This window comes from Denticeps clupeoides, chromosome 5 (assembly GCF_900700375.1).
Source record: "Denticeps clupeoides chromosome 5, fDenClu1.1, whole genome shotgun sequence".
Classification (NCBI taxonomy): Eukaryota; Metazoa; Chordata; class Actinopteri; order Clupeiformes; family Denticipitidae; genus Denticeps; species Denticeps clupeoides.
This window is the reverse complement of record NC_041711.1, coordinates 27,866,276-27,892,555: the sequence shown is the minus strand read 5'-3', so window position 1 is coordinate 27,892,555 and position 26,280 is coordinate 27,866,276. Positions and strand designations below refer to the sequence as shown.

The 26,280-nt window shown below is 43.0% G+C and overlaps 3 protein-coding genes across 5 annotated transcripts in view; 1 reads left to right on the top strand and 2 right to left on the bottom strand.

Annotated features, from left to right (window-relative positions):
- Nucleotides 1-6,949: 6,949 nt before the first annotated feature.
- On the bottom strand, nucleotides 6,950-8,631 carry LOC114790856 (cysteine-rich venom protein ENH1-like). The gene is made up of 6 exons (XM_028981256.1): nucleotides 8,533-8,631; nucleotides 8,333-8,423; nucleotides 7,635-7,777; nucleotides 7,463-7,548; nucleotides 7,306-7,388; nucleotides 6,950-7,199 (listed from the first exon to the last, which is right to left on the bottom strand). Exons 1-6 carry the CDS (start codon nucleotides 8,629-8,631, stop codon nucleotides 7,057-7,059), a joined length of 645 nt encoding a protein of 214 aa, XP_028837089.1. The 3' UTR covers nucleotides 6,950-7,056.
- Nucleotides 8,632-15,032: 6,401 nt separating this feature from the next.
- On the bottom strand, nucleotides 15,033-16,525 carry LOC114790824 (cysteine-rich venom protein ENH1-like). The gene is made up of 6 exons (XM_028981202.1): nucleotides 16,427-16,525; nucleotides 16,236-16,326; nucleotides 15,616-15,758; nucleotides 15,444-15,529; nucleotides 15,287-15,369; nucleotides 15,033-15,175 (listed from the first exon to the last, which is right to left on the bottom strand). Exons 1-6 carry the CDS (start codon nucleotides 16,523-16,525, stop codon nucleotides 15,033-15,035), a joined length of 645 nt encoding a protein of 214 aa, XP_028837035.1.
- A 5,572-nt stretch (nucleotides 16,526-22,097) lies between these two features.
- Nucleotides 22,098-26,280, top strand: part of rftn1b (raftlin, lipid raft linker 1b) — a 45,855-nt gene continuing 41,672 nt past the window's right edge. The window contains exons 1-2 of one of the 3 annotated variants that reach the window (XM_028981034.1): nucleotides 22,099-22,648; nucleotides 24,955-25,189. The gene's annotated coding sequence lies outside the window, so the exon portion shown is untranslated. Of the gene's footprint in view, nucleotides 22,649-24,954; nucleotides 25,190-26,280 lie in introns of all 3 variants that reach the window. The other 2 variants (XM_028981035.1, XM_028981033.1) reach the window with 2 other exon arrangements.

The following is a 26,280-nucleotide window of genomic DNA, read 5'->3' as shown; positions in this document are numbered from 1 at the left end:
GGTGAATGTGCAAGCTTTTTATTTTTATGTGTGAGGAAAAGCGGTGTATGTGCGAGCTTTTTATGTAGATATGTGAGGAAAAGTTGTGAATGTCTGAGCTTTTTATGTAGATATGTGAGGAAAAGTGGTGAATGTGCAAGCTTTTTATGTAGATATATGATATATATGTGTATATGCAAGTTTTTCTTGATATATGGTCTCATACTGGATATGTTGATGTGTGTGTGTTGCTAGACTGGTAGAAGGGGTTTTCTTTTTTTGGAATAGCAGAGTAGTTGTCCTCTGGCCTTTTTCAGAGAGCAGGTTTGTATAACCTCTGGGTTGAACAGGTGATTCTGCTTACTTTACGCAAGTGAGTTCAATTAACCCCAAGTAGAGCTCGTGCACGAATACATAAAAAGTCCTCATTAGTGGAACGCAGATACGATTCACCATGACAACAGGCGACAAAAAGACTCGACGAGTGAATCCAATGAGAAAGATTACCTTCAAGTCTTGCATTTTCTTGTACCACTTTAATAATTCTGTTTGAGGTCATAATATAACTGTAATCATCATCATCTTGCAGTTGCTGATGGTGTAATATGTCTTGTGGAGCCTTAACAGATACCCCAAACAATAGTTTAATAAAATAGTTCAATAAAATAATAAAATAGTTCAACTTCATTACAAGAAATATAATATATTTATACAGTAAATATAGCACAGTAAATAAACAGTACCATTCAGGGTAAGTAAAAAGAACCTCGTCCCGGCTGATATGCTCATTGGACCTGTGTACTTGCCGTGCACCACAAGCTGTAATAGCCCCAGGCTCCATTCCACACAAAGCGGGCAAGAAAAGCAACAGTGGGGGATCGGCCTGAACCAATTCACTAAGAAAAAAAGGAGCAACGTTAGCACTTACAGCTTAACCAAGCAGTAATGGCAGCTAAATTTCCTTCAGGATAGATATGCATGTGACAAGTTATATAATTAAATAAAATAGAGTAAAATATAAGCAGAGCAAAAAAAATATAAGCTATATATAATATAAGCTAGCAAAAAAAAAAAAAAGTAGCCAAGCTATAACGCAGGCAAGATATTATGTTCAATGAGAACATGACACAGACATCATAGGTAGTGGATATGTATTCTGTTAAAGTGCATTGTGCATGGATTGTGCAATAACCAGTGTAACAGTAACACATAGCAGTAAAAACAGTGGACATTCAGACAGACAGGGTGTGAGGTGTGGTGGCATGTTCTTGTTTAGCATCCTTATGGCCTGAGGATAGAAACTCCTCCTGAATCTCTTAGTCCTTGCCAAGAGTTTTTTGACCGAGTTAAGGTGCTTTTTTTCTAATATTCAACATTTTTATTTGTCACATGCAAAGTTAAACACACAGTGAAATGCATCCTGAAAGATAGACAGACAGACAGACAAATCTGCCCAAATGAGATGCATAGGGACAGTGTTCAGACCTGCTGTGGTAACTGATTCACCTCATTTCTCCACAGATAAGGACCACCAGTTGCATTCCATTTGAAAGCATGCTGAATTAAAGCCTCATGAATTCTCTTCACTCTCTCTATGTGATGATGATAGCACAGACAGCTGGGCGGAGTAGTCTAGAGAAAGAAATTTTCTCCATCAGAGAACTGTACAAAAGAGTTAAAATAGTGCAGCTGAGACATAAAAGTAAAGTGAAGTGATTGACACATGTGATACACAGCAGCACAGCACACGGTGCACACAGTGAAATTTGTCCTCTGCATTTAACCCATCACCCTGAGTGAGCAGTGGGCAGCCATGACAGGCGTCCGGGGAGCAGTGTGTGGGGACGGTGCTTTGCTCAGTGGCACCTCAGTGGTACCTTGGCGGATCGGGATTCGAACCGGCAACCTTCTGATTACGGGGCCGCTTCCTTACCTGCTAGGCCACCACTGCCCCCACATAACCTCACTGGAGTGACTGGCACAGTTATATACAGAAATCCCAGGTCTTCCAGCTGCAGTTAAATTGATGCTGGCATTTGAGCATGCTACAGCTAGGTTGAGCTGAGAAGAGGGTAAGAAAAACAGGTAAAGTTCTTTGTATACAGTCGTGGGCAAAGGTTTTGAATCCTGCAGCGCTCAAAAGGTCCTCCTGATTATGCCAGCATATGTCGAGGCCCGTCTAAAGTTTCCCAGAGACCATTCTTCTGGGAGGAATGAGTTGGATCCCAAGAACACCATAACCACTGTGAAGCATGGGGGTGTAAACATTATGCTTTGGGACAGGACGACTGATCCGTATTAAGGAAAGGAGGAATGTGGCCATACAGTGTTGTCGCCTTGTCATATGAGCTTCACCTGTGACTAATAATGGATAAACTAGCATTCTCAGGTGAGTATAAAAAGAACCCCAGTACACTAGACCCTCACATCAACTGCAACTAGACCTCTGCAAACATGCCTAAGATTCACCCTGAGACTAAAGTGTTGATTATCAAGCTGAAGACCAGATCCACTGCTGATGTGGCAGACACCTTCAATGTGTTTCAGCGTCAAGGATAAATAAAAGATTTGAAGAGACTGGAGATGTTTTGACAAGCCAGGGTCAGGCAGACCCCGCAAGACAACTGCTGGAGAGGACCATTTGTTGGCTCGAAAATTCAAGGCCAGCCCATTTTCCACTGCAGCAGAGCTCCAGGAGACCTGGTCACGTGAAGTCCCTGTGTCAACCAGAACAGTTTGTCGGATTCTGTCTCCAAATGGCCTCCATGGTCGAATCAGTGCCCAGAACCCAGCACTAAACAAAAGACAATTAAAAATCCACGTGGCATTCACCCAGAAAACAGTGTTGTTTGGTGGCAGAAAAATCATGGCCTGGGGTTACATCCAGTATGGAGGTGTGCGAGAGATCTGCTGGGTGGAAGGCAACATCAATAGTCTGAATTACCAAGAAATCCACAGCTACCTTATATATTCCCAACCATAAAAGAGGCCAAATTGTGCAGCAGGATGGTGCTCCATCGCATAGGGTTTTAGCTTTTCATATGAGCTATTTTTAACACCAATTGATTAATTAAAAGTCAGGTTAATCGCAGGTGTTTCTACAAAATAGATAAGCGACACGGCTTTTGTCAGGGACTGTATATTGTGAGATTTTTTTCCATTAGTGCGAGCATTGAAGATGAAAAGTGGCTGGATCTTCCAGCATGACAATGATCCCAAACACAGGTAAAAAGCATTAAAAGGTTCTAGAGATTCTGTGGAGGGAGTTTAAAGTCTGTGTTGCTCAACGGCAGCCCCCAAAACATCAAAGCTGTTGAGAAGATCTGCAAGAATGCTCCAAAATACCAGCTACAGTGTGTGCAATCCTGATGAAGACGTACAGTAAACATTTGACCACAGTGTGATTTTCTGAATTAGTTTTTTACATTCTGTCTGTCACAGTTGAAGTGTACCTATGATGAACGTTATAGACCTCTCTCATCTTTTTAAGTGGGACAACTGTCTCAATTAGTGGCTGCCAAATACTTTTCTGCCCCACTGTAAACTCTGCCTCTGTTACTCTGAGGCAGAGCAGGACTCCATTGGAGTTGAGATCTTTACCAATGCTGTGGGGGATGCAGAAATGGTGCAGAAATTGCGGGAGTTGCAACCTAAAACTCTGGCAAAAGCATATGATATTGCATGCAGGCATGAGATAACAAAGAGAACATCTAGAACAGTCATCCAGTTAATGCAGACAGCTTCTCATAATCTTCCATAGTGGAATCCCAGGGCAGCCTGAGTGCATGAAAATGTGACTGTTGCAATGATTGCACCCTGTGAACTGTAGGATGGAGGCCAGTCCTCAGCATCACCTGAAATTTTTTTTGCATACAGCAAATTGAAAAGAGTCATGTGTCACAACCATTCTGGCCTAGGCCACATCCATCCACGTCAGGATGGTAAGAAGACTAATGCAGGCACTAGGACTAGACACAATCAGGTTATACATGATGGACACAAAAATGTCTGGAAATCAGTTTGGGTCATGACAAAAGTCATTTGGCTTCTTTAAACTTGCAGGTACCATGCTGTGAGTGAAATATAATGACCAAATAATGGTAACCTTAGACATGTCTGTAAAAATGTAACTAACACAACTAACTATGCAGTCTGTAATCTTACAATTAGATAAGTCTATAAAGAAAGCTCAACAATCATACATAATCCACAACAATCATCACCTGAAATCCTGGCTGCTAAAGAAAATTTAGGACTAACTATGATGTAATAAATTCTCTTACAGAGCTTCATTTCCTCTGCTGCAGCATGGGTTGACACTGTCAGCAAAGTGATGTGAATTTCTTTTCACATCATATGCTCAAGACAGAATTTGATAAACCCTGAAATGGGTGTAGAAATTATTATCTTTCTGGTGTACGCAAGTTTGATAAATGTCTGGCAATACTGGATTGACACCATGGGACTAGTCATCATTTGGAGTGGGGATATTGTTATTCATTTCACTAAGAATGAATTGCATTGTGTTAGACTGCTTCGTTTTGGGGCGGGACAAGTTGACGTTTTTTGTATGTGTGTGGCTAGACTGGAAGAAGGTTTTTTCTTGCTGCTAGTAGTTCTCCTCTGTTCAGAATTGGAGCTGCAGGGTAAATAAAGACACCCGTTCGGGAGAAATGAAAAGGACCTCATCCTGCCACAAGCCATAATAGCCCCAGTCTCCATCCCACGCAGCAGAGGCACCATGGGGCAAGAAAGGAAACATCAGTAATCTGTAATGATTGCCACGAAACGGTCTCTTCTGGTTTCTCAAGAATGCACGTGTTATGATTTTAGTCTTGGAACTCAGCCTATTTGTGTGATGTGTTGCTCTGAACTTGCACTGCTGTGTGTTGTACATGTAAAACCAGTGGCACAGACACTTTTACTATTTTTTCAGATTTGTGGAAGCCCTCCTTTATTTGTATGAGTTGCATTTTTTCATTTGCGAGCCGCACTGTTTTTATTTGATAGCAGTCTTTTGTATTTGCTAAACAGACAGCTTTTGTGTAAGAGCACAAGAGCATTTGTGAAGCATGGTGTGCATATTTCCAGATAGAGTTTCAATTGTGAATACCATTTATTTTGTTTGATAATAGGATCATAGGACATTTGGGAAAAATATTTGTTTGTGAAGTTTTGGCAGGTTTTTTTTTTTCAAACCAAAACTTAAAACCTTGTTGGAATTCCTACACCATTAACCTGATTTGAATGTAAATACTAGCAAATTAAAGCTGGTTTCAAATCCATTGTGGTATATAGAGCACAAAAGATTAGAATTGTTGAGGTACATGTCGATGTAGGGACAAGGATTAGCTAGTGGTGTATTCTTAACATCACGTAGGCAAGGAAAGTTATTAAATGTATACAGTACAGGCCAAAAGTTTGGACACACCTTCTCAATGTGTTTTCTTTATTTTCATGACCAATTACATAGATTCTCACTGAAGGAATCAAAACCATGAATGTGTCAACTATCTGGCATGGCGAGGCAGGTGAGATGACAAGGAAGGACACATTTGCACGACGTCACGAAACCTGGGCTTAATGAGCGAAGAGACATCCGATAACATGGTGAATGTGTACCGCACTCCGGACCCGGAGTAACCCCTGCCAGACCGGATCAGGACAGAACACGTGTGGAGTTATGTACTTAACACAAAAAGGTGAACTAACTGAAAAAATGTCCAGGAAACTATATTCTAGTTTCTTCAAAATAGCCACCTGTCATGATCCGGACCAGCAGGGGTTTACTCCAGGTCCGGAGGTCGGACCTGAGTTTCATGTTAGTCTTGTGCAATGTTCTCTGATCGTGTTCACCTGTGTATAATTATATGAGTATATAAAGCTGCCCTGTTGTGTCTGTTCATCGTTGGGTCATTGTCTGGTGATGTTTCCCTTATCTAGTCTACTATGCATTAAACCCCTGTCCCATGACGTCATGTGTATGCGTCCTCCTTCCTCGCCGTGTCCAGCCTTCGTGACAGAATGACCCAACCATATTTGGATGCAGCCCACACCGCCCCGCGGAGACCCAAAGAGTCATGGTTCGTCGGGAGGACGCCTGCACCATAGTTCCATGTCTGATGGTATTCCAAGGTTCCATGTATGGAGGTCCCCCGACGCCGCCGTCTCTTCCGGATTCCACCGACTAGCCTCCGGTAATCGCCAGTTCCCTGCCAAGATTCATGCCATCTTTTTATCGTTTCCCCAAGCCTGACAGACTTTCAGCGGCCTACAAAAGCTACCGTGGGGTCGAGGAGACCGGGCACGCAGTTCGGGGGCTTCCGGCGCTAACCGAGATGAGGAAAGCGGAGGACTGCCCAGAGGGGCGTGCCGGAGACTGACGGAGTGGTGGGAACTGTGGACGGCGGACAGGATGCCGGTACCCCACGGATGAGCCGTGCTTTGGCTCGGGCCTGAAGCCGCCAGTGCAGGACAGCCGCCACTCGTCCTTATGGACTTCTTCTCCCCTTTCATGTACCATTTTTATTTGCACGCCCGGGGGACATGCCATAAACAGAAGGTGGCTGGTTCAAATCCCACACCACCAAGGTGACACTGAGCAAAGTACCATGCCCACACACTGCTCCCCGGGCGCCTGTCATGGCTGCCCACTGCTCATGGTTAAAAGCAGTGGACATATTTCGTTGTGTCACCATGTGCTGTGCTTCAGTGTTTCACAATGACAATCACTTTACTTTCACTTTTGTGCTTTGTGTACAAAAAATTAAACACACACACAATTATTTAAATTTTATTTATTAATTTGTGAGATGCAATAAAAAGTTCATTACATGTGAACTGTATCATTTTAAAAGAATATTTTTAGAATACAGCTTTTTTTGCCATTAACAAGGCCAAACAATTAGCTGAAACTGACTCAGTCCTCCAGTTTTTACAGGACATGAAAGCTTTGATATATAATGCATTGCTTTATGTTCAAGATGAATGTCGTTCCTGCATACACACTTAAAGTAAAAGCAGTACAGTCATAAAATGTCAATTAATCTCACTGGCTGTTTTACTGCAAGACAGTCATCATTTCCTCGAAATTGGGATGATTTTGTCTGTGCACTCACAGAGGGCCGGGCACCAGGTCCTCACAAAGTAATTGCCACACCCTCCCTGCCGTTTTAAGGCGGGGCAGTTGATGTACTTGTTGATGTAGGGACAAGGATTAGCTAAAGTGAACAGAGAAGAGATTTTAGAGGAACGTTACATTCTTAACATTTCTTACACAGTGAAAGTTTATTAAATGTACTTATTTATGTCTGTTGAAGCACTCACTGCATAGATTATCCTCGCAGGAATTTGGACACTTGGCACAAGGTTCTCCCGCTGTGTAGGGTGCAATGCCTTTAAAGTTCCCTCTAAAAACAGGGAGAAAGTTGTAGATTGTGATATTTGTGATATTTCGTAATGAAAGAGATCACCGCAGACATACGCTCTGAAGTACTGGCAGCCGTAGAAGTACAAGTTTCCACACTGGGCCGCACCACAGCCGACTTGATAGGAACTATACCACACAACCTGGAGAAAGGAATAAACATGGCTGCACTTTGTCCACGGCTGTTCATGCATTACACGAACGTTCGTTCTCCACTTTTTGTAAGTACCTGTGTGTAATGTCCAATTGGCCGGCCATTTGTGGATCCAGTGGGGAAATGATAGTTTTGGACTTCACTGTGCCATGCTGTGATCACCTCTGTCCATGAATATGGCTTTGAAGCCAAGAACAAGTTTTCACCGCACTGGTAACCTGTTCACCAGCAAGCGCAGAAGAAATGTTAACAGACACCAACAGAATAGTTACATATATACAGGACCATGGCAGCAAAATAAATAACAATGACATCAATAATGACATCAAGAAACAATGACATCAAGAAAAATCATTGGTGCTCCACTGCTCTCCCTCCAGGAACTTGAGACTTCAAGAACCAGGAAAAGTGCAGAAAAATACCCTGAAATGCCCGTAAGCTTGTTTTTCAGCTCCACCCCTCTGGCAAACAATTCAAGTCAAACACACTAGAGCTGGCCAGCAGCCCACATTAATAGCTGTTAATAGTGTTAAAATTACTTTTGTTTTTTGACTAGTACTAAATTGGTCTAATTCCAGAATATACAAATTTATTGGTTGTAACATTTCAATGTTTCTCTCCTTTTTGTTTTTTCATTATATAACATCTAAATTTTTGTCTAAAATCATAATTATCTTGTTTTTGGTATTGGTTAGTACATTTTACTGTATTGTGTATATGTGTTAACATACCTGCTACTAAATATGATTCTGAGCTAACAAAGACTGACATACCTCCAACCATACGGCTGCTGACTGGACCATGGGTCAGTTGACATTGGTTTACCCATTGCTGAGCACTGTCTGCTACAGTCTGGCTCCAGGTCTGCCAATGAAATAAAGAAATCAGATAAAGAAGACATAAAAACAATAATAATTATCTAGCACTTATCTAAAAAAAAAAAAAAAACATCAAATAATAATAAGAATAGTACCATTTTAAGCATATTGCTTGCTGAAGGTTTCACTACTCTTCTGAAGTTATTGTGCTGGTCCACAATCTCCTGCTGAGTAGCAGTCTCATTCGTGCACATGTCTGTTCACAAAATACATGCTTATCATCTGATTGATACAGTTTCCCAGAGGGACTGTGGTACTAACATCATGAAATTGTATTTTGGAGAATTTTTCAGTTGTTCCTCTGGTTTGATGATCTCAGCACAGAAGTGCTTTTGGACAACTGGTCCATTCAAATTTGAATGGAATTGAATAATCTTAAAAATAATAAAATAAATAATAAAATTAACTTAATATTTACTCACCTGGCTGTGGACAACATAGGGAGATCATAAAAGAAAAAGAAATTATTATATGCAACTGACCTTGTTTGTTTTTGTTGCCAGAATAAGCCTTTGTTGAAAACTTTTTGAAAATTCGAAATGCTAAATGTTTTGTTTAAAATTAATGATTCATTATGATAACGCATGTTTCAAATAAATTCTTGAAAGTTTTAATTGATGCATTAGGACAACTGATGCATTAGACGTTTTATAAAACCCAAGAGCAAGACTTTTTTAAAAAATACAAATACTTCTGTTTAAAATCATAACGGCAATTTATTGTACATGTAAAACACTTACCACTTTGCAAGCAGTGCACATGTGAAATAGTGTGATGGACAACAACAGGAGCATCGTGATCAAGATCCTGCTATGCTTTGGTAAAGACAAGACTGATTAAAGGGTATAAAGATGTTTTTATATATTGAATCTTAGAAAATAATATATATTTGCATTTATATGTGCAACACCATATATTATATACCACATAATAGTTGCACGACACAAGGTACACTTACCTGCTGAAATGTCAAGTTTTTTACCAGAGGATGGGTTGCTCACAATTTATATGGTCCTGTATAAATAAATTGGGTATCAGAAATATTTCTTGCTTTATTATTATAGCACGACTATCAATAGCAGCTCCTCTGACATAATTAAGTCACACTGGGCCGCACTACAGCAGACTTGATAGGAGCTATACCACAAAACCTGTTGAAAGAAAGAAACATGGCTGCATTTTGTCCACGGCTGTTCTCAATGCATGCATTACACAAAATTATTACGCCACTTTTTGTAAGTACCTGTGTGTAATTGTGTGCCTGTGTCCAATTGTCCCACCTCACACTGATAATTGGGAACTTCACTGTTCCATGCTGTGATCACCTCTGTCCATGAACACGGCTTTGAAGCCAAGAACAAGTTCTCACCGCACTGGTAACCTGTTCACCAGCAAGAGCAGCAGAAATGTTAACAGACACCAACAGAAGCCTAAAACAAGGTAGGCATGGTATTGCCTATGTAATAGTTACATATGTTTAGGACCGTGGCAGTCCAATAAATATTCATGTCGTTTGACATATTTAACAAATAAAAATGTTGGTGAGTCACTGCCCTGCCTCCAGGATTTTTACATTTCAAGATCCGGGAAAAGGGCAGAAGTATCCACTCAGAAACCTGTAACCACCCTTCTGACAAACAACACCAAAAAAATAGCGCTGACCTGCAGCCCCCATGACCTGTAATGTTAAAAGTCCTTTTGTTTCTTTGACTAGTACTAATTTGGTCTAATCTCATACATTCCAAAATATACAGATGTTATTGCTTGTAGAATTTTAATGTGTTTTCTCATTACATAATATCTATAATGTTGTCTGTAAATGAAACAGGAATGATCTTGTTTTTTACATTGTACAGAATGGTGCAACACCATATTTTATATGCCACAAGATAGTTGCAAAATGCATGGTAAACGTAAAAAAAAATCAGGTTTAAATAAAAAACAATCAAGTCTGATTGCGTCCACTTATCCCTAAACCAGCACACAGGCAAGCCCATACGGTAATATATGCAAGCCGCCAGTGGCAATAATCATCAGGTTCGCAATGTAATGCTCGTGAGCAAGTGGCATAAAAGTGGTATTAGGGAACACACCCTCAACGCCGCTTTTTACGCTGTCACCCAGGATGGTATATAAAAAAAAAATTGTATTACAATGATCTCCACACTGTGCGCTTCACAATAAAGTTGAACTGTCAGGACCCCATCAGTGAGGCGGAAAGTCAGACCACTCTAGTCAAGGACAGCTCTCCTACGCTGCATGACTATACAATACTTTTTCTGTTTTTATGTACAGGTAACAAAGGGATACACTTTGTTTTAGTTGTTTCTTATAAAGAGAAAGCACACTACCCTGAGAAGACCTAGTGCTTCAGACCACAATTTCACAATAGAAGTCTTTTAGCCTGACAAACTGTGGTCTCCCTATGAGGTAGTCAATAATCCAGGAGATCAGATATTAGACCGCACTCATCTCTGTCAGCTTGTCTCTCATAGTAGGAGCCAATTGGTGTTGAAAACACTGTAGATATCGAAGTACAGTACAGGCCCAAAGTTTGGACACACCTTCTCATTCAATGTGTTTTCTTTATTTTCATGACCATTTACGTTGGCAGATTCTCACTGAAGGCATCAAAACTATGAATGAACACATGTGGAGTTATGTCCTTAACAAAAAAAGGTGAAATAACTGAAAACATGTTTTATATTCTAGTTTCTTTAAAATAGCCGCCCTTTACTCTGATTACTGCTTTGCACACTCTTGGCATTCTCTCGATGAGCTTCAAGAGGTCGTCACCTGAAATGCTTTTCCAACAGTCTTGAAGGAGTTCCCAGAGATGTTTAGCACTTGTTGGCCCCTTTGCCTTCACTCTGCGGTCCAGCTCACCCCAAACCATCTCGACTGGGTTCAGGTCCGGTGACTGTGGAGGCCAGGTCTCCACTTTTTGTTAAGTACATAACTCCACATGTGTTCATTCATAGTTGTGAATGAGAATCTACCAGTGTAAATGGTCATGAAAATAAAGAAAACAAATTGAATGAGAAGGTGTGTCCAAACTTTTGGCCTGTATCATGTACATGATTCCTGGACACCCTCTGTCCAGGAAATGGTACAGTGTAGGGGTGCTACACATGATCCATCACAGCTGTTTTAAATGGGATTATACTGGTAGCCACTTTATACTATGTACAATTAAACATATTCTATACAATAAACATATAAAGTGCATCCGGAAAGTTTTCGCAGATCATCACTTTTTCCACATTTTGTTATGTTACAGCCTTTGTTATGTTACAAAATGGATTAAATGCTTTTTTCCTCAGAATTTGAAGTGAAGTGAAAGTCATTGTGATACACTGCAGCACAGCACACGGTGACACAACAAAATGTGTCCTCTGCTTTTAACCATCACCCTTGGTGAGCAGTGGGCAGCCCGAGGAGCAGTGTGTGGAGACGATGCACATTTGGCACAATTACAGCCTCAAATCTTTTTGAATATGATGCCACAAGCTTGGCACACGATGTTTCACAGAAACATCAAGGATTATCAGGGGAAACATGATGCACCTGAGCTCAAATTTGAGGTTCATGGCAAAATCTGTGAATACTTATGTAAATGTGCTTTCTCAGATTTTTTTTTTTTATTTGACACAGCCAAAGTTGAATATTTGATCGGTGCTGGTTTTATGTTGAAGGAAGGCCCTGCTTCTGCCTTCACAGATGGCAGATTGATGAGTTACGTAATATATATGTGTTTTTTTTTTACAAAAATTGTTGTCCACATAGAGACGGCAAAAAGAGAAATTCACTCTGGAACCCGTTTCAGACAATAACCATTCTGGGTCCCCTGAAACGCAATGGGATCTGGACACAAGGCCAGATCCCATAGAGATTTTAGAGAAGTTTTAGAGAAAAACTTTCTCTTGTGGACTGGGAATAGGTTAAACTGGAGAGAAGTCACTTCTTTGCTGCCCTTCTTGACACCAGGCCATCCGCCAAAGGTCTTTGCCTCACTAAGGATGCAGCTGCATTCACACCTGCCTGCTGCCATTCCTGAGTAGGCTCTGCACCGGTGGTACCTCGATCCCGCATCGGAATCATCTTTAGAAGACGGTCCTGGCACTTTCTGGACTTTCTTGGGCACCCTGAAGCCTTCTTCACAACACTTGAACCTCTCTCCTTGAAGCTTGTGACTGAATGATCTACAGCCTTGTGCTTGTTAACACTCTCACCTGTGTTAACAAGAGGAAAACTGTAATGATCTCAGCAAATCCTCCAGCAGGGCTGAAATGCATTGGAATTTTTTTGGGGAGGATTAAGGTCATTTTAATGGCAAAGAGAGACTCTGCAATTCATCTAATCACTTTTCAATAACATTCTGGGTGGTAGGTGGTAGTAGCCTAGTGGGTAACACACTCACCTATGGACCACAAAGACCCAGGTTCAAACCCCACTTACTACCATTGTGTCCCTGAGCAAGACACTTAACCCTGAGTTGCTCCAGGGGGACTGTCCCTGTAACTACTGATTGTAAGTCGCTCTGGATAAGGGAGTCTGATAAATGCCATAAATGTAAATGTAATTCTGGAGTATATACAAATTGCCATAATAAAAATGAAAGCATATATGAAAAACAGTATTTGTGTAATTCTAAAAAACTTTTGGCCACTGTTGCACATAATAGTTTAGACTGTTTCCCTTCATGACACTTTCTATTGCTGCACTCACTGATATCATTCCTTGTGACAACGAAACATTCCAACCCATGTCATTGGCTGATCTGCGGTCACAGCAGTGTTTGGATCCAGTGCTGGGAGGTGATTCATTTTGTGAAAAGGAAACATAAATGTGAACTTTGAAATGAGTCCATCCAGACTCTGAGGGTCTTGAGGCAGTGGGATAAATTCATATTTTAGAATGACATCTTGTATCGAGTGACGGGTGACCCCATGATGAGGAAGGGGAGATTTTAGTTTATGGCACCTGAATCTTTAAAGTCTGAGGTACTGGCAGGCCACCAAGGGTTAACAAGAACACTTGCTCTTGCTCGACAGGGTTTCTTCTGGGTCAACATGGAAAAACGTTTCATCAGTAATATCATGTGACAGATGAGCCCCCTAGAGGGGGCTTTGAAGAGTATTAGCTCCATTAGTATTGGTCTGCACTGATTTCTTGTCTGCAGAACATAAGTTTGTCGTTGTGATACACTTTAGCACAGCACACGGTGACACAATGAAATGTGTCCACTGCTTTTGTCACCCGGGGAGCAGTGTGTGGGGACGGTACTTTTGATCAGGATTTCGAACCTGCAACCTTCTGATTACAGGGCTGCATCCTTAACCACTAGGCCACCACTGCCCCACAAAGTCTGTAGATGTGCTTGGATGGGTAGTTTATGTACTGGTTTATGCATGACTTACATCCTGCGTACCGGGGGGGAGTCTATAGCTGTAACAGGTATATATTTGTACATATGTTCTTTGTATATAATTACACAAGAATACGTGCTTTACTTTTGTTTTATCATTGCTTTACCTAGGACTTAATGTCCCATAATTCCATGCTGCCTATTTATGCGATTGCATCTCTTCCCTTTTATTTCCATACTGGAGCAGCAGCCCTTTTTTTCGCTGAGGAAAAAACCCGAACCTCTGTCCAGGATTTACACCTCTAACATGTATGAAGTCAGAACTTCATAAATTCATTTACAGCATATATCCATAGCTTACAATCAGAGGTTACAGGGACAGTCTCACTGGAGCAACTTAGGGTTAAGTGTCTTGCTCAGTAAATAAGTGGGGCTGGAACCTGTGTCTTTGATGTCCCTAACCCTAGAGACATGTGTCGTACCCACTAGGCTACTAACACATTCTGGCACCACCTGCTGTCTTGTACATTTTGTTCTGTATCAAGTTTCATTTGTGAATACAATTCATTTTGTTTGCAGATCATGGGACCTTTCTGAAAACTGTATTTATGAAACTTGTGAAGGGCAGCGGGTAAGGAAAAGGTCCCGTAAACAGAAGGTGGCTGGTTCAAATCCCACGCCACCAAGGTGCCACTGAGCAATGTACCGTCCCCACACACTGCTCAGTCATGGCTGCCCACTGCTCACCAAGGGTGATGGGTTAAAAGTAGAGGACATTTCATTGTGGCACCGTGTGCTGTGCTGTGCTGCAGTGTTTCACAATGACAATCACTTTACTTTCACTTTTGGAAGGGTTTTAATTACATGCACCTGTTCTTTATTTTTCACCCACATGCTTTGTGTACAAAAAATAAAACACACACACAAAGATAATTACATGTGAACTGTACCATTTCAGAATAACAGACTAGGCCATGGCAAGATTATATGCATTCAATGTTCTATGTAATATCTACAATACAGCTTTTTTTGCCATAAACCAGGCCACACAATTAGCTGAAACTGTGACTCAGTCCTCCAGTTTTTACAGGACATGAAAGCTTTGATATATAATGCATTGCTTTATGTTCAAGATGAATGTCGTTCCTACATACACATTTAAAGTAAAAGCAGTACAGTCATAAAATGTCAATTAATCTCACTTGCTGTTTTACTGCAAGACAGTCATTATTTCCTCGAAATTGGGATGATTTTGTCTGTGCACTCACAGAGGGCCGGGCACCAGGTCCTCACAAAGTAATTGCCACACCCTCCTTGCCGTTTTAAGGCTGGGCAGTTGAGGTACTTGTTGATGTAGGGACAAGGATTAGCTAAAGTGAACAGAGAAGAGATTTTAGAAGAGTGGTGTATTCTTAACATCACGTAGACAAGGAAAGTTGAAGTTATTAAATGTATATATTTGTTGCTGTTGAAGCACTCACTGCATAGATTATCCTCACAGGAATTTGGACACTCGGCACAAGGTTCTCCCGCTGTGTAGGGTGCAATGCCTTTAAAATTCCCTCTAAAAACAGGGGAAAAGTTTAATTTAGTGATATTTGTGATATTCCTTAATGAAAGTGATCAGCGCAGACGTACGCTCTGAAGTACTGGCAGCCGTAGAAGTACAAGTTTCCACACTGGGCCGCACCACAGCCGACTTGATAGGAGCTATACCACACAACCTGGAGAAAGGAATAAACATGGCTGCACTTTGTCCACGTCTGTTCATGCATTACACGAATGTTCGTTCTCCACTTTTTGTAAGTACCTGTGTGTAATGTCCAATTGGCTGGCCATTTGTGGATCCAGTGGGGAAATGATAGTTTTGGACTTCACTGTGCCATGCTGTGATCACCTCTGTCCATGAATACGGCTTTGAAGCCAAGAACAAGTTCTCACCGCACTGGTAACCTGTTCACCAGCAAGCGCAGAAGAAATGTTAACAGACACCAACATCAAGAAACAATGACATCAAGAAAAATCATTGGTGCTCCACTGCTCTCCCTCCAGGAACTTTAGACTTCAAGAACCAGGAAAAATGCAGAAAAATACCCTGAAAAGCCCGTAAGCTTGTTTTTCAGCTCCACCCCTCTGGCAAACAATTCAAGTCAAACACACTAGAGCTGGCCAGCAGCCCACATTAATAGCTGTTAACAGTGTTAAAATTATTTTGTTTTTTGACTAGTACTAATTTGGTCTAATTCCAGAATATACAAATTTATTGGTTGTATCATTTCAATGTTTCTCTCCTTTTATAACATCTATATTTTTTTCTAAGATCATAACTATCTTGTTTTTGGTATTGGTTAGTACATTTTACTGTATTGTGTATATGTGTTAACATACCTGCTACTAAATATGATTCTGAGCTAACAAAGAATGACATACCTCCAACCATACGGCTGCTGACTGGACCATGGGTCAGTTGACATTGGTTTACCCATTGCTGAGCACTGTCTGCTACAGTCTGGCTCCAGGTCTGCCAATGAAATAAAGAAATCAGATAAAGAAGACATAAAGACAATAATAATTATCTAGCTCTTCTCTAAAAAAACATCAAATAATAATAAGAATAGTACCATTTTAAGCATGTTGCTTGCTGAAGGTTTCACTACTCTTCTGAAGTTATTGTGCTGGTCCACAATCTCCTGCTGAGTAGCAGTCTCATTCGTGCACATGTCTGTTCACAAAATACATCATTGGATTGATACAGTTTCCCAGAGGGACTGTGGTACTAATATCATGAAATGGTATGAAATAATTTTCAGCTGTTCCTCTTGGTTTAATTTGGAAAACTGGACCATTCAAATTTGAATGGAATTTAATCATTTTTTAAAAAAGAATAAAATAAACAATAAAATGTATTATATATTTACTCACATGGCTGTGGACATCATGGGGAGATCATAAAAGAAAAAGAAATTATTATATGCAACTGACCTTGTTTCTTTTTGTTGCCAGAATAAGCCTTATTTGAAAACCTTTCAAAGATCATTTTAATGTTTAACTGCTGATGCATTAGAAGTTTTATAAAACCCAAGAGCATGGCTTTTTAAAAAATGCAAATACTTCTGTTTAAAATCATAATGGCAATTTAGTGTACATATAAACACTTACCACATTGCAAGCAGTGCACATGTGAAATAGTGTGATGGACAACAACAGGAGCATTGTGATCAAGATCTTGCTAAGCTTTGGGAAAAACAAGACTGATTAAAGGGTATTAAGGTGTTTTTTATATATTGTACCTAAAATAAATTATAATTATAATAAATGTGCATTTATATGCGCACCATATATTATATACCACATAATAGATGCAAGACACAAGGTAAACGTACCTGCTCCAGAGTGCTGAAATGTCAAGTGTTTTACCAGAGGATGGGTTGCTCCCAATTTATATGGTCCTGTATAAATAAAGATTTCTTGCTTTATTATTATAGCACGACAATAGCACCTCCTCTGATATAATTAAGTCACATGTGACTTTAGGTGGTGGGTGTAGGATCTGCACTGTGTACACTGTTCTATGATACAAAAACTGGGAAGGTCTCAAAAAGTGATGGTCAGCTGGCAGCCTTGAGCACTTATAATTATATATTTATTGACTTTCCTTTGTTGTGGGAGTTATTACTCTGAAAGTATGGAGCCAACTGTACATTAAGTAGGTCTCTTAAACTGTTTTCACAAGGATTATTGCACAATTTCACAGAAGGATGTGGTCATTGTATGATGCCCCTCCTCTGTGTGTTAACCAGTCATATTTGAAATTCAGTGAACATAACAAAACGTCATCATTCAAGTGATATGTGGTGCCCACAATGTGACTTAACTGTGTATGGTAATGTAAATATTTATATTACAAGATTTTCCAGATCAATAGAAAGTTAAATAGTTATAGAAATGATGCCATTCTGATGTGTTAAGAAGGTATTCACAGCCTGTGGAACTACTTCATGTAACCACTGTGTATTTAGAGTGACAAAGTACTGAATATAATGTCCAACTGAATTATAAAATCTAACATTTTTGGGAACTACTTGGTTGTGTTAGTGGGTAATGTGAAGTATATGGACCTTCAGTTCTACAAATCTTGTTGCATTAATTTTTGTCATAATTTGACATTTTGATCCTGAAAGCTCCAACAAGTAAATTTGATCAAATGATTAATAAACTGTTAAAAGCGATGGAAACAGGGGTTTTTAAGTTGTAGATTATAAATTTGAGTTGATGACATTGACCTCATTTCAAAAGTTAGAATATAGAATAAACCATCAATTTGCTGGCGAGATTGCAAAGGCACGATCAACCCTGGTTTTCCTACTGGACTTTGGCACCCCCAACAATAGCTGTTCAAAGAAACAAAGTGGGTGTGCTGGTGATCACATGAAGTCCCTATTTGCCATAAAAAATGAACTTGTAAAAAATAAAAATAAAAAATTACACTGCATCTCAGCCCTGCCACAAAAGGAGCTGCTCAGACCATTTCATGATCCTCTCATTAACCAGTGAGAGTGTGGACGAGCAGAAGGCGGGAGATCATTCTGTCATGCTGACTGAGTTACAATAGCAGGCTGGATGCTATAAAAAGGAGGGTGATGCTTGAAATCAGGAAAAAAACATGTGCAGTCATCATTGTGTCGCATAAAAAGGGCTTCACAGCAAGGATATTGTTGCTACTAAGATTGCACCTAAATCAAACATTTTTGGATCATCAAAAGCTTCAAGGAGAGAGGTTCAAGTGTTGTGAAGAAGGTTTCAGGGTGCCCACGAAAGTCCAGCAAGCACTGGGACCATCTCATAAAGATAAGCAGTTGCAGAATTGGGGTTCCACCTGTGCAGAGCTTGCTCAGGAATAGCAGCAGGCCGGTGTGAGTGTATTTGCACACACAGTGAGGAGAGGTCTTTTGGAGGATGGCCTGATGTCAACAAGAGCAGCAAAGAAGCCACATCTCTCCAAGAAAAACATCATAGTCAGACTGATATTCTGCAAAAAGTACAGCGATTGGACTGCTGAGGACTGGGGTAATTATCTCTGATGAAGCCCCTTTCCGATCATTTGGAGCATCTGGAAAAATGATTGTCTGGGGTAAAGGTAAGGATCAGTCCTGTATCATAAACAGTAAAGCATCTTGAGACCATTCATGTGTGGGGCTGATTCTCATCCAAGGGAGTGGGCTCACTTTTTTTTGAATAAGAACACAGCCATGAATAAAGAATGGTACCAAAACATCCTTCGACAGCAACTTCTCCCAACCATCCAAGAACAGTTTGGTGAAGAACAATGCCTTTTCCAGCATGATTGAGCACCGTGCTAAAAGGCCAAAGTGATAATTAAGTGGCTCGGGGAACAAAACATTGAAATTTTGGATCCACAGCCAGGAAACTCCTCAATCCAATTGAGAACTGAAGGTCTATCCTCAAGAGGGCAAAGAGAAACCCCCAAATACTGACCAACTCCAAGCACTGATTATGAAGGAATGGGTTGCCATCAGTCAGGATTTCATTCAGAAGTTGATTGACAGCATGTCAGCACAAATTGCAGAGGTCTTGAAAAAACCTTTGGCCAACACTGCAAAACTTGACTCTTTGCATAAAAATGGATGTAATTGTCAATAAAGTCTTTGAAACTTAAAAAATGCTTGTAATTTTACTTCAGTACACCACAGAAACAACTGACAAAAATATCTAAAATCACTTAAGAAGCAAAGTTTGAGAAAACCAGTATTTGTCATTCTGAAAACTTTTGGCCACAACTGTACATGGGACCAGCAACTCAGACAGGTATGATGGAGGACTTACAAAGACCAAAGGTAGAAATCTGAATTCCACTGTGATGAGATGCCAAAACTGGGCTAATGGACTCACATTTCTGAGTACCAGAAGAAAAAACAGCTGCTGCAGAGAGAAGAGAAATTTACTGTAAAGCGAGTTGGAGGGGGCAAGACGATAAAAGCATGACATACGGTCATCCAATTCAGCCATTTGAAGTAATCCCATAGATGCCCAGGAGCTGTGCCCTTCCTGTGTGATCGGTCCTGAAGCAATATGTGGTCACTGCAGTCACTGATGACAACTTTGGTGTCATCAGGCTTCTCAGATCTCTTCCTCTTACTCTGCCATACAAGCTTGCACATTGTCTCACAGTTTCTACAAGTCTGGTCACACTTGCAGGTGTACTTCTTAAGTAGAAGAACAAGTGAGCTTTATTGTCATTTTTGCTACATACATGTTAGACAGTACATGGTGAACCAAAAGAACGTTTCTCCAGACCTGGTTCTACACGCAACATTTAAACAACATTAAGTTACGTACTGACATCGACAAACTGGGCTACATAAAGTGCAAACATGAGACACAGGCAGTGCAAGAATAACATTTAAGGCAAAGAAACCACGAAGGAAACAAGACAGACAGCACTAAACAAGTGAAATGAATAATGAAGGTGCAAAGTAAAGATAGCACAAATACCGCTGTGCAAAATGGAGCATTAAAACATTAAAGAGGTATTTCAGTCCAAAAAGGACGTCAGTAAGACATGACTGTTTTTTATAAACAATCTATACAGGCATTTTCTTTCACTTTCAGGTAAGATAAGTGGTAAAGAATAACTAAAAGTGCTGATCACATGATATATATGATATAGTATTTTCCATGTTTCAACACTTGGGGGCGTCTCAGCCTTAGAAATTACATAACATGCTATTTAGAGATGATGTTTTCACCTTGTCAGCAGACATCCTTGGCTGTGACAGGTGTTAAATGGCATTGTCTGTGGTATTTGACGTCATGTAAAAGGAGATGTCCTGTCCAGAGTTACAGAAATTCACATTTCCTAGGTCATTAAGCTACTGAGATAACTATTTTAGCTTCTTCAAGACAAAGTTCGTGGCCGTAGCCTGATATGAACTTAACAAACACTGTGACCCTGTATACATTAATATGCATTTCAGCCCGCATCCATATCTCATTCTAAACATACACCCTGTTGACTCTGAGATATATAAATGTGTTCTTTGAAACCACTGCCGTGGTCCTTCAGGGCAGCCTGCAGTTTCGATATGGAGATTTGTTTTTTTCCATGTTACTATGTTGTCACTCAGGTGCTGGCCGAGGCTGCAGTGTGTCATTTATGCATAAAATCTCTAATCGGTGTTAGGTAGTCCAAGACACTAATTAGACCAGCCATAGGATCACACCTCGCGTCAGTGAAGGAAAGGGATTGGCTCCTGCTGGTTCTGGCAGATTTGACTTTAATTAAATAGTAATGAGGAGGATAACACCAGGATCTTGTCAGTCAGATCGACTGCTGTGTATCATTTCCTAACTAAATTGGTGGATGGACAAGATGCACAGCAGGTGGATGGGTCTTAAGGGTCCACAGAATTTTCTCCACATTCAGAGCCTGACCTCCGCAAGTGGGGTAGGAGTCGCATGAAAGTGAGGACGGGGTCCTGTTTTTATGTGAGCCATCATTAATTTGTGGCCTCTGGTGGAGTCTGACAGGCCACCACTGTGAAGAAGAAGATGAATGGTCGAGCTGAAATGTCTGGAAAAAAAAATATGCCACATGGACATACAATCACTCCCGGAGGCAAATTCAGAGAGAACCTCTTGTGCCTTTATGAAGACCTTCTGCATTATGAAGTTGAAGTCAGCAGTTTTGAGCTCTATTCCTCTGAGAATCTCATTTCAAAGTCAAAATGTTGCTCTCAGCAAGTGAAGATATCTTTTGAAACATCTGCTGATGAGTCTTGCTCTCCTCCGTGGTTGTGGAAAACAGTGCAGACCAAGTGGATGGGGAGCAGGGGAGGGTGGGGTGGCGGGTCCCTGGAGCTGGTGGCCCATGTCCACAGATTGCAGTGAATAATGCATATTCCACTGTGGGGGGTCTCATCTGGGCCTTATAAAAAATACAGTTTACCACATATTAGTGCAGACACCCAGACACCCCGCCCGACTGACCTCTCACCCACACCCACAAGCGGTCTAGGTGGCGTGGCCAGTCTGAGAGCCCAGCTGAATCTCCCGGGGTTCCTCCCCACCTCCTCTGATTGCTTCAGCTTCTCTCTACATGTATTTTCCAATACTTTTTTTTTTTTTTTTTTTTTTAGTTCCTTTTCACCCACCCTTCTCCCCACCTCCTCCTCCTCCTCCCTCATTTCGGCATTTACGCCCCCCCACCTCCCTCTCTCTCTCATTGTCCCTCTCCCCCTGCCTCCTCCTCAGATGGATTCTTCAGTCAGCGGAGTGGAACTGTAGCGGCTGCTGGAGTGAAGGAGGGTGGAGGGGCTGAGCGGCGTCTGGGTCAGACCGGCGTGCCGTTCCAGACAATCGCGGAGAAGACCGGGAGTAAAAAAACAAGAACAGAGAAAGAGAGGGGGGGGCGGGGAGTGAGCGAGGGGGCGAGCGAGCCCAGCAGGAGAGAGAGGAGGTAGATATGTCAGAGGATGTGGTTTTCCTGAGCTTGCAGAACATTGCAGAGACATACTTTCAGAATGACCTAAACACCAGCAGGCGAAGAGTGTCTGCTGCGCTCCGTTAGCCGCCGCCGCCGCGAGGACAGGGGGACGGATCCGGGTTGGATTTCAGGCTGCGTTTTCCCCCGCTCCCCTTTCTTTCTTTCGCCAAACGCCTCCATTCTTATTACTGCGGCTCAACTTCAGAGAGGAATTGCGGAGGATTTGCACGCCGTCCTGACGCCATTGATGTCTCTGTCCAGAGAGCGGGTCCAGACGTCCACTCCTGACCTCCTCAGCAGAACTTAAGAGGACCAGCTGAACATCGCTTTCGGCCAACAGGTAATCTACCTCTTTCTCTCTCACACGCAATCAAGACAGTGGATTTCACGGCTTCACTGAATGAATGAGCCGTCGTGCCACAAGCTACTTTAACTTTGCCACAGTTGTGAGCTCTTCTACGGGAAACTCCACCAGAGCGCCGCGTTCACAAAACCCCAAACCAGCGGTGCTGAAGGGGTGCGAGAAAAGCAGAGCACAACTACCGGACTGCGTCGTGCACCGCAAGGGGAGGGGGGGGCGTGTAATGGGGTCAGGGTGCTGGGGGACACGCTGAAGAGCCGCTAATCAGCTCCTGGCCGCGCCGCCGTCACTGAGGAATCCCACCCAGAACGCCACTTCTGCCACCGAGCCCATCTACTCGTGAGCAACAGCTACATCTATCACGGTGACGTTAGCGCCACCGGCCAGACCGGTCGCCTCGTGGCTCCAGTGGCACACAGCTGTCCATCATGTGTTCGCTGTGGCGGCCAGTTAGATCCGGTGGGGATGATACGAGTGCTATTGGACATGTGAACCTTCATTAGAAACACACACTTTACAACTGTTTCCTCTTCACGGCGCCTTAATCGGCGCCTGGAGAGAAACGGTGAACTCACCGATTCCTTTAGTTTACTCCGTTTTTAGTTAATCATGGATCAATTGACTTAAGCCCCTTTGCGTTCCCTTAATTTGAATTAAAAGACTACGAAAAATGGACCAGAACATGGGTTCCGATATGTCACACTTAAACCTGGGGGTATTTCTTGAAGCAATATCGACTCTTGTTCTAATGGGTAGTCAAGAAAATTGCTCTGCTATTGATCCGGCAATGTTCAAGGAGGACGTGTCAATATTCTTTTTGGGGAAAAAGAAGCTGCCGCCCAGTGTCCTCAGGCAAAATTAAGATCAGACGCATCTTCAACATATGCTGACTTTCATCACGAAAAAATATGACCCTTATAATCACAGATTTTTTTTTTATTTTTTTAAATGCCTCAATAATTTATTTGCCCAGCAGGAGACAGGAAAAAAAATAATAGAAAAAGGATAAATACTGTACGTTTAAAAAAAAAAAAAAAAAAAAAGGTGCTTCAGAGAAAATGAAAGGGGCAGACCGGGCTGCAGAGAGGGACGATGGCAACGGCATAAGAAAGATTGGCACCCTTTATTCTCCCCGATTCGTCGTCAAGGGGGCTGGTTCCCATGGCAATCCCATCCGGCGTGTCTGCGGCGCGTGGCGGTCTGTGCCGAGGCCTTGAAACGGTGAACGGACGTGCTCTCCGGCTCCGTGCTGAACAGGAGGCTAAATGCACCCCACCCGCCCACCCACGGCCGAGCTGCTAAAAAGAGAGAGAGAGAGAGAGAGAGAGACTCCCTATAAAGCCCCGAAGCACGTCTCCGGTTAAACGCACCTTAAAACTCTGAACCCCGGCTTTAGGCTCGGCTTTTATCTGCTTGATTCCAGCGAGAGATCTTCCTCTCACAGACACCCTCACTCCCACTCCCACGTCCCCACCCAGGTAAAAGGACGTGCTCACGGGGTTTCGCGGCAGACGGGAAGCGGGGAGCGGCAAACGTGGGAAGTCCCCCCCAGTTCGGAGCCAACGCAGGGCAGGAAACTGCGCCGTGTGCAGTGCGGCTTTGTTTGTCACTCGTGGGTCGCGGGTCAGGGTGGCACAGTCCAGGGTTCGCAGGCTTCACGCTCACGCGTTCTCCCCCTTCGTGGTTGACCGTTTCCGCCTCGGCGATGTTGGGGAGTGGGCGTATTTTGTCCAACTCTTTGCTGAGCAAGCTGCGTGCTACAGAGCTTCAGACAAACACCTATTGTTATACAGCCTCTTCCTGTGGCGGGTGCTTTCTTTTTACCACCGTGAAGCAACCTGGGACTCATTAAATACTCCCCGAACCCACAGAGCAGAAAGCTGGAACAGCCCCAGCCCGAGCAGATTTTACCTGATGTTCCACCTGCAAGTCCCTCCAGGATCTCACCGGCTTTTTGGGAGGGTGGCTGGGGATTTCATGGCAGCGTTTCTGAAAGAAGAAGGAAAAAAAAACATTTATTGGGTAATAAATGCAATAAAGCAGGTTACAGCGCGCCACTTTCACGTGTACATTTTTAAAAACAGTTCAGGGGACAGCAGAACACGGGGTCACATGGGCACGTGGAATGTAAGCAGCAGGGGGGGTGGGGGGGGTGGGGGGGTCAGTCCCATCAGTAGGAAATATGGGTCAGTCTGTGGTGCTGTGGGTCAAGCCACGACTGTGTTTTTACTACGCCGACATTCGGCCACATTAAATTAGCCACTCGTGTTGCGTACTGCTTTCAGATATCGTCTGGGGACCAGAACGCAGCACACGTGCACGGGTCACCAGTTGATGCCGCCATCTTCTCAGCCAGGAACCGAGGAACGCGCTTGTCCACGTTTGGCTCAAGGGACGTCTCTATTGGCGTCCATTTGCTGTGACCGCAACATTGCGAGATCCTGGGGGAACCGACGAGGGCTTTGCAGTTCCCCATATCTCCAGGTCCCACCCTACTCCGGAGCACCGCGTCGGTGTACGGTGGGTTTTTAGCGCTGGGGCTGGAGTTTGCCAGCTGCACTTGTTCACCCGTCCAGGGGAAAAGAGCGCAGAGCTGCCAGTAAGAACCGCGGAGCGAAGACGTTTGGGAGGAAACAGTCGCTGAGAACTCCTAAACACCTAAAAATACCAGCGCCCCACTTCACCTCCCCGCCGTCTCCATGCAAATAAACGAAGGCCTCGGCGGAGCCTCGTCTTCCTCTTTCACGGCCTTTCTTCTAAGTTCTCCCACTCCTGTAGATTACACGGCCCCTGGAGAGAAGGTGTCTAGAACGCTGGAAAAAAAAAAAAAACCCCATCAAGTGTTACTTTCGGCACTTCAGCTCCAGAACCGTCCCCTTTGTCTTTGATGACGGAACAAATTTAGAGGCTCTTTCAAGAACGCCCCTGGTGACAGTTTAACAGGCGTCACGTCTGCAGGAGAAGCTGCGTTCATACCTCCAAAGAGCCGAGAAGATACGAGGGGCCGCCAATTCACAGGCCGAGACGACGTTTTTATTTCCCGCAGCGCGTCAGGGGGGACTCGGAAAGATCCCCGCGGCACCTTGACCGGGTCGCCAGCCGCCGACAGGGCCCTCTGTCCCCGCTCGGCGTGGCTCGGTTAACGAATGGCGGCCGTCGGTTCTCATGACGACGGCCGCGCGCGCGTCCCGCCTCGCGCCCGGCGTCTAATTAAAGGCGCGTCACCGCGCCGCTCACCTCGTTAGGCCGCCGGTCGCGCGCGTACGTGATGACGTGGCCGCCCCGCCCCCCCGGCCGCCGCGCACAATGGGGCCCCGTCGCGGAGGCCCGCTCGACCGCGTTAATGCCACCGGAGGACGGGCAAAATAAAGCTGCTTTTTACGGCACCGTCATCTCTTTATTTGGCGGCAGCACTTATCCGCTGCGCGCTTTATTGTCCCTCCAAAGGGTGGCTGTGAGTCAGATGTCTCAGAGTCTCAACCACACACACACTCACACAGAGGCATGTGGCCCGTGGTAAGCAGTCAATAAGAAAGCAGGTTCCATCGAACCAGGGACATGATGTCGGGTGGTAGTGGCCTGGTGGGTGACACACTCACACTGCCTATGAA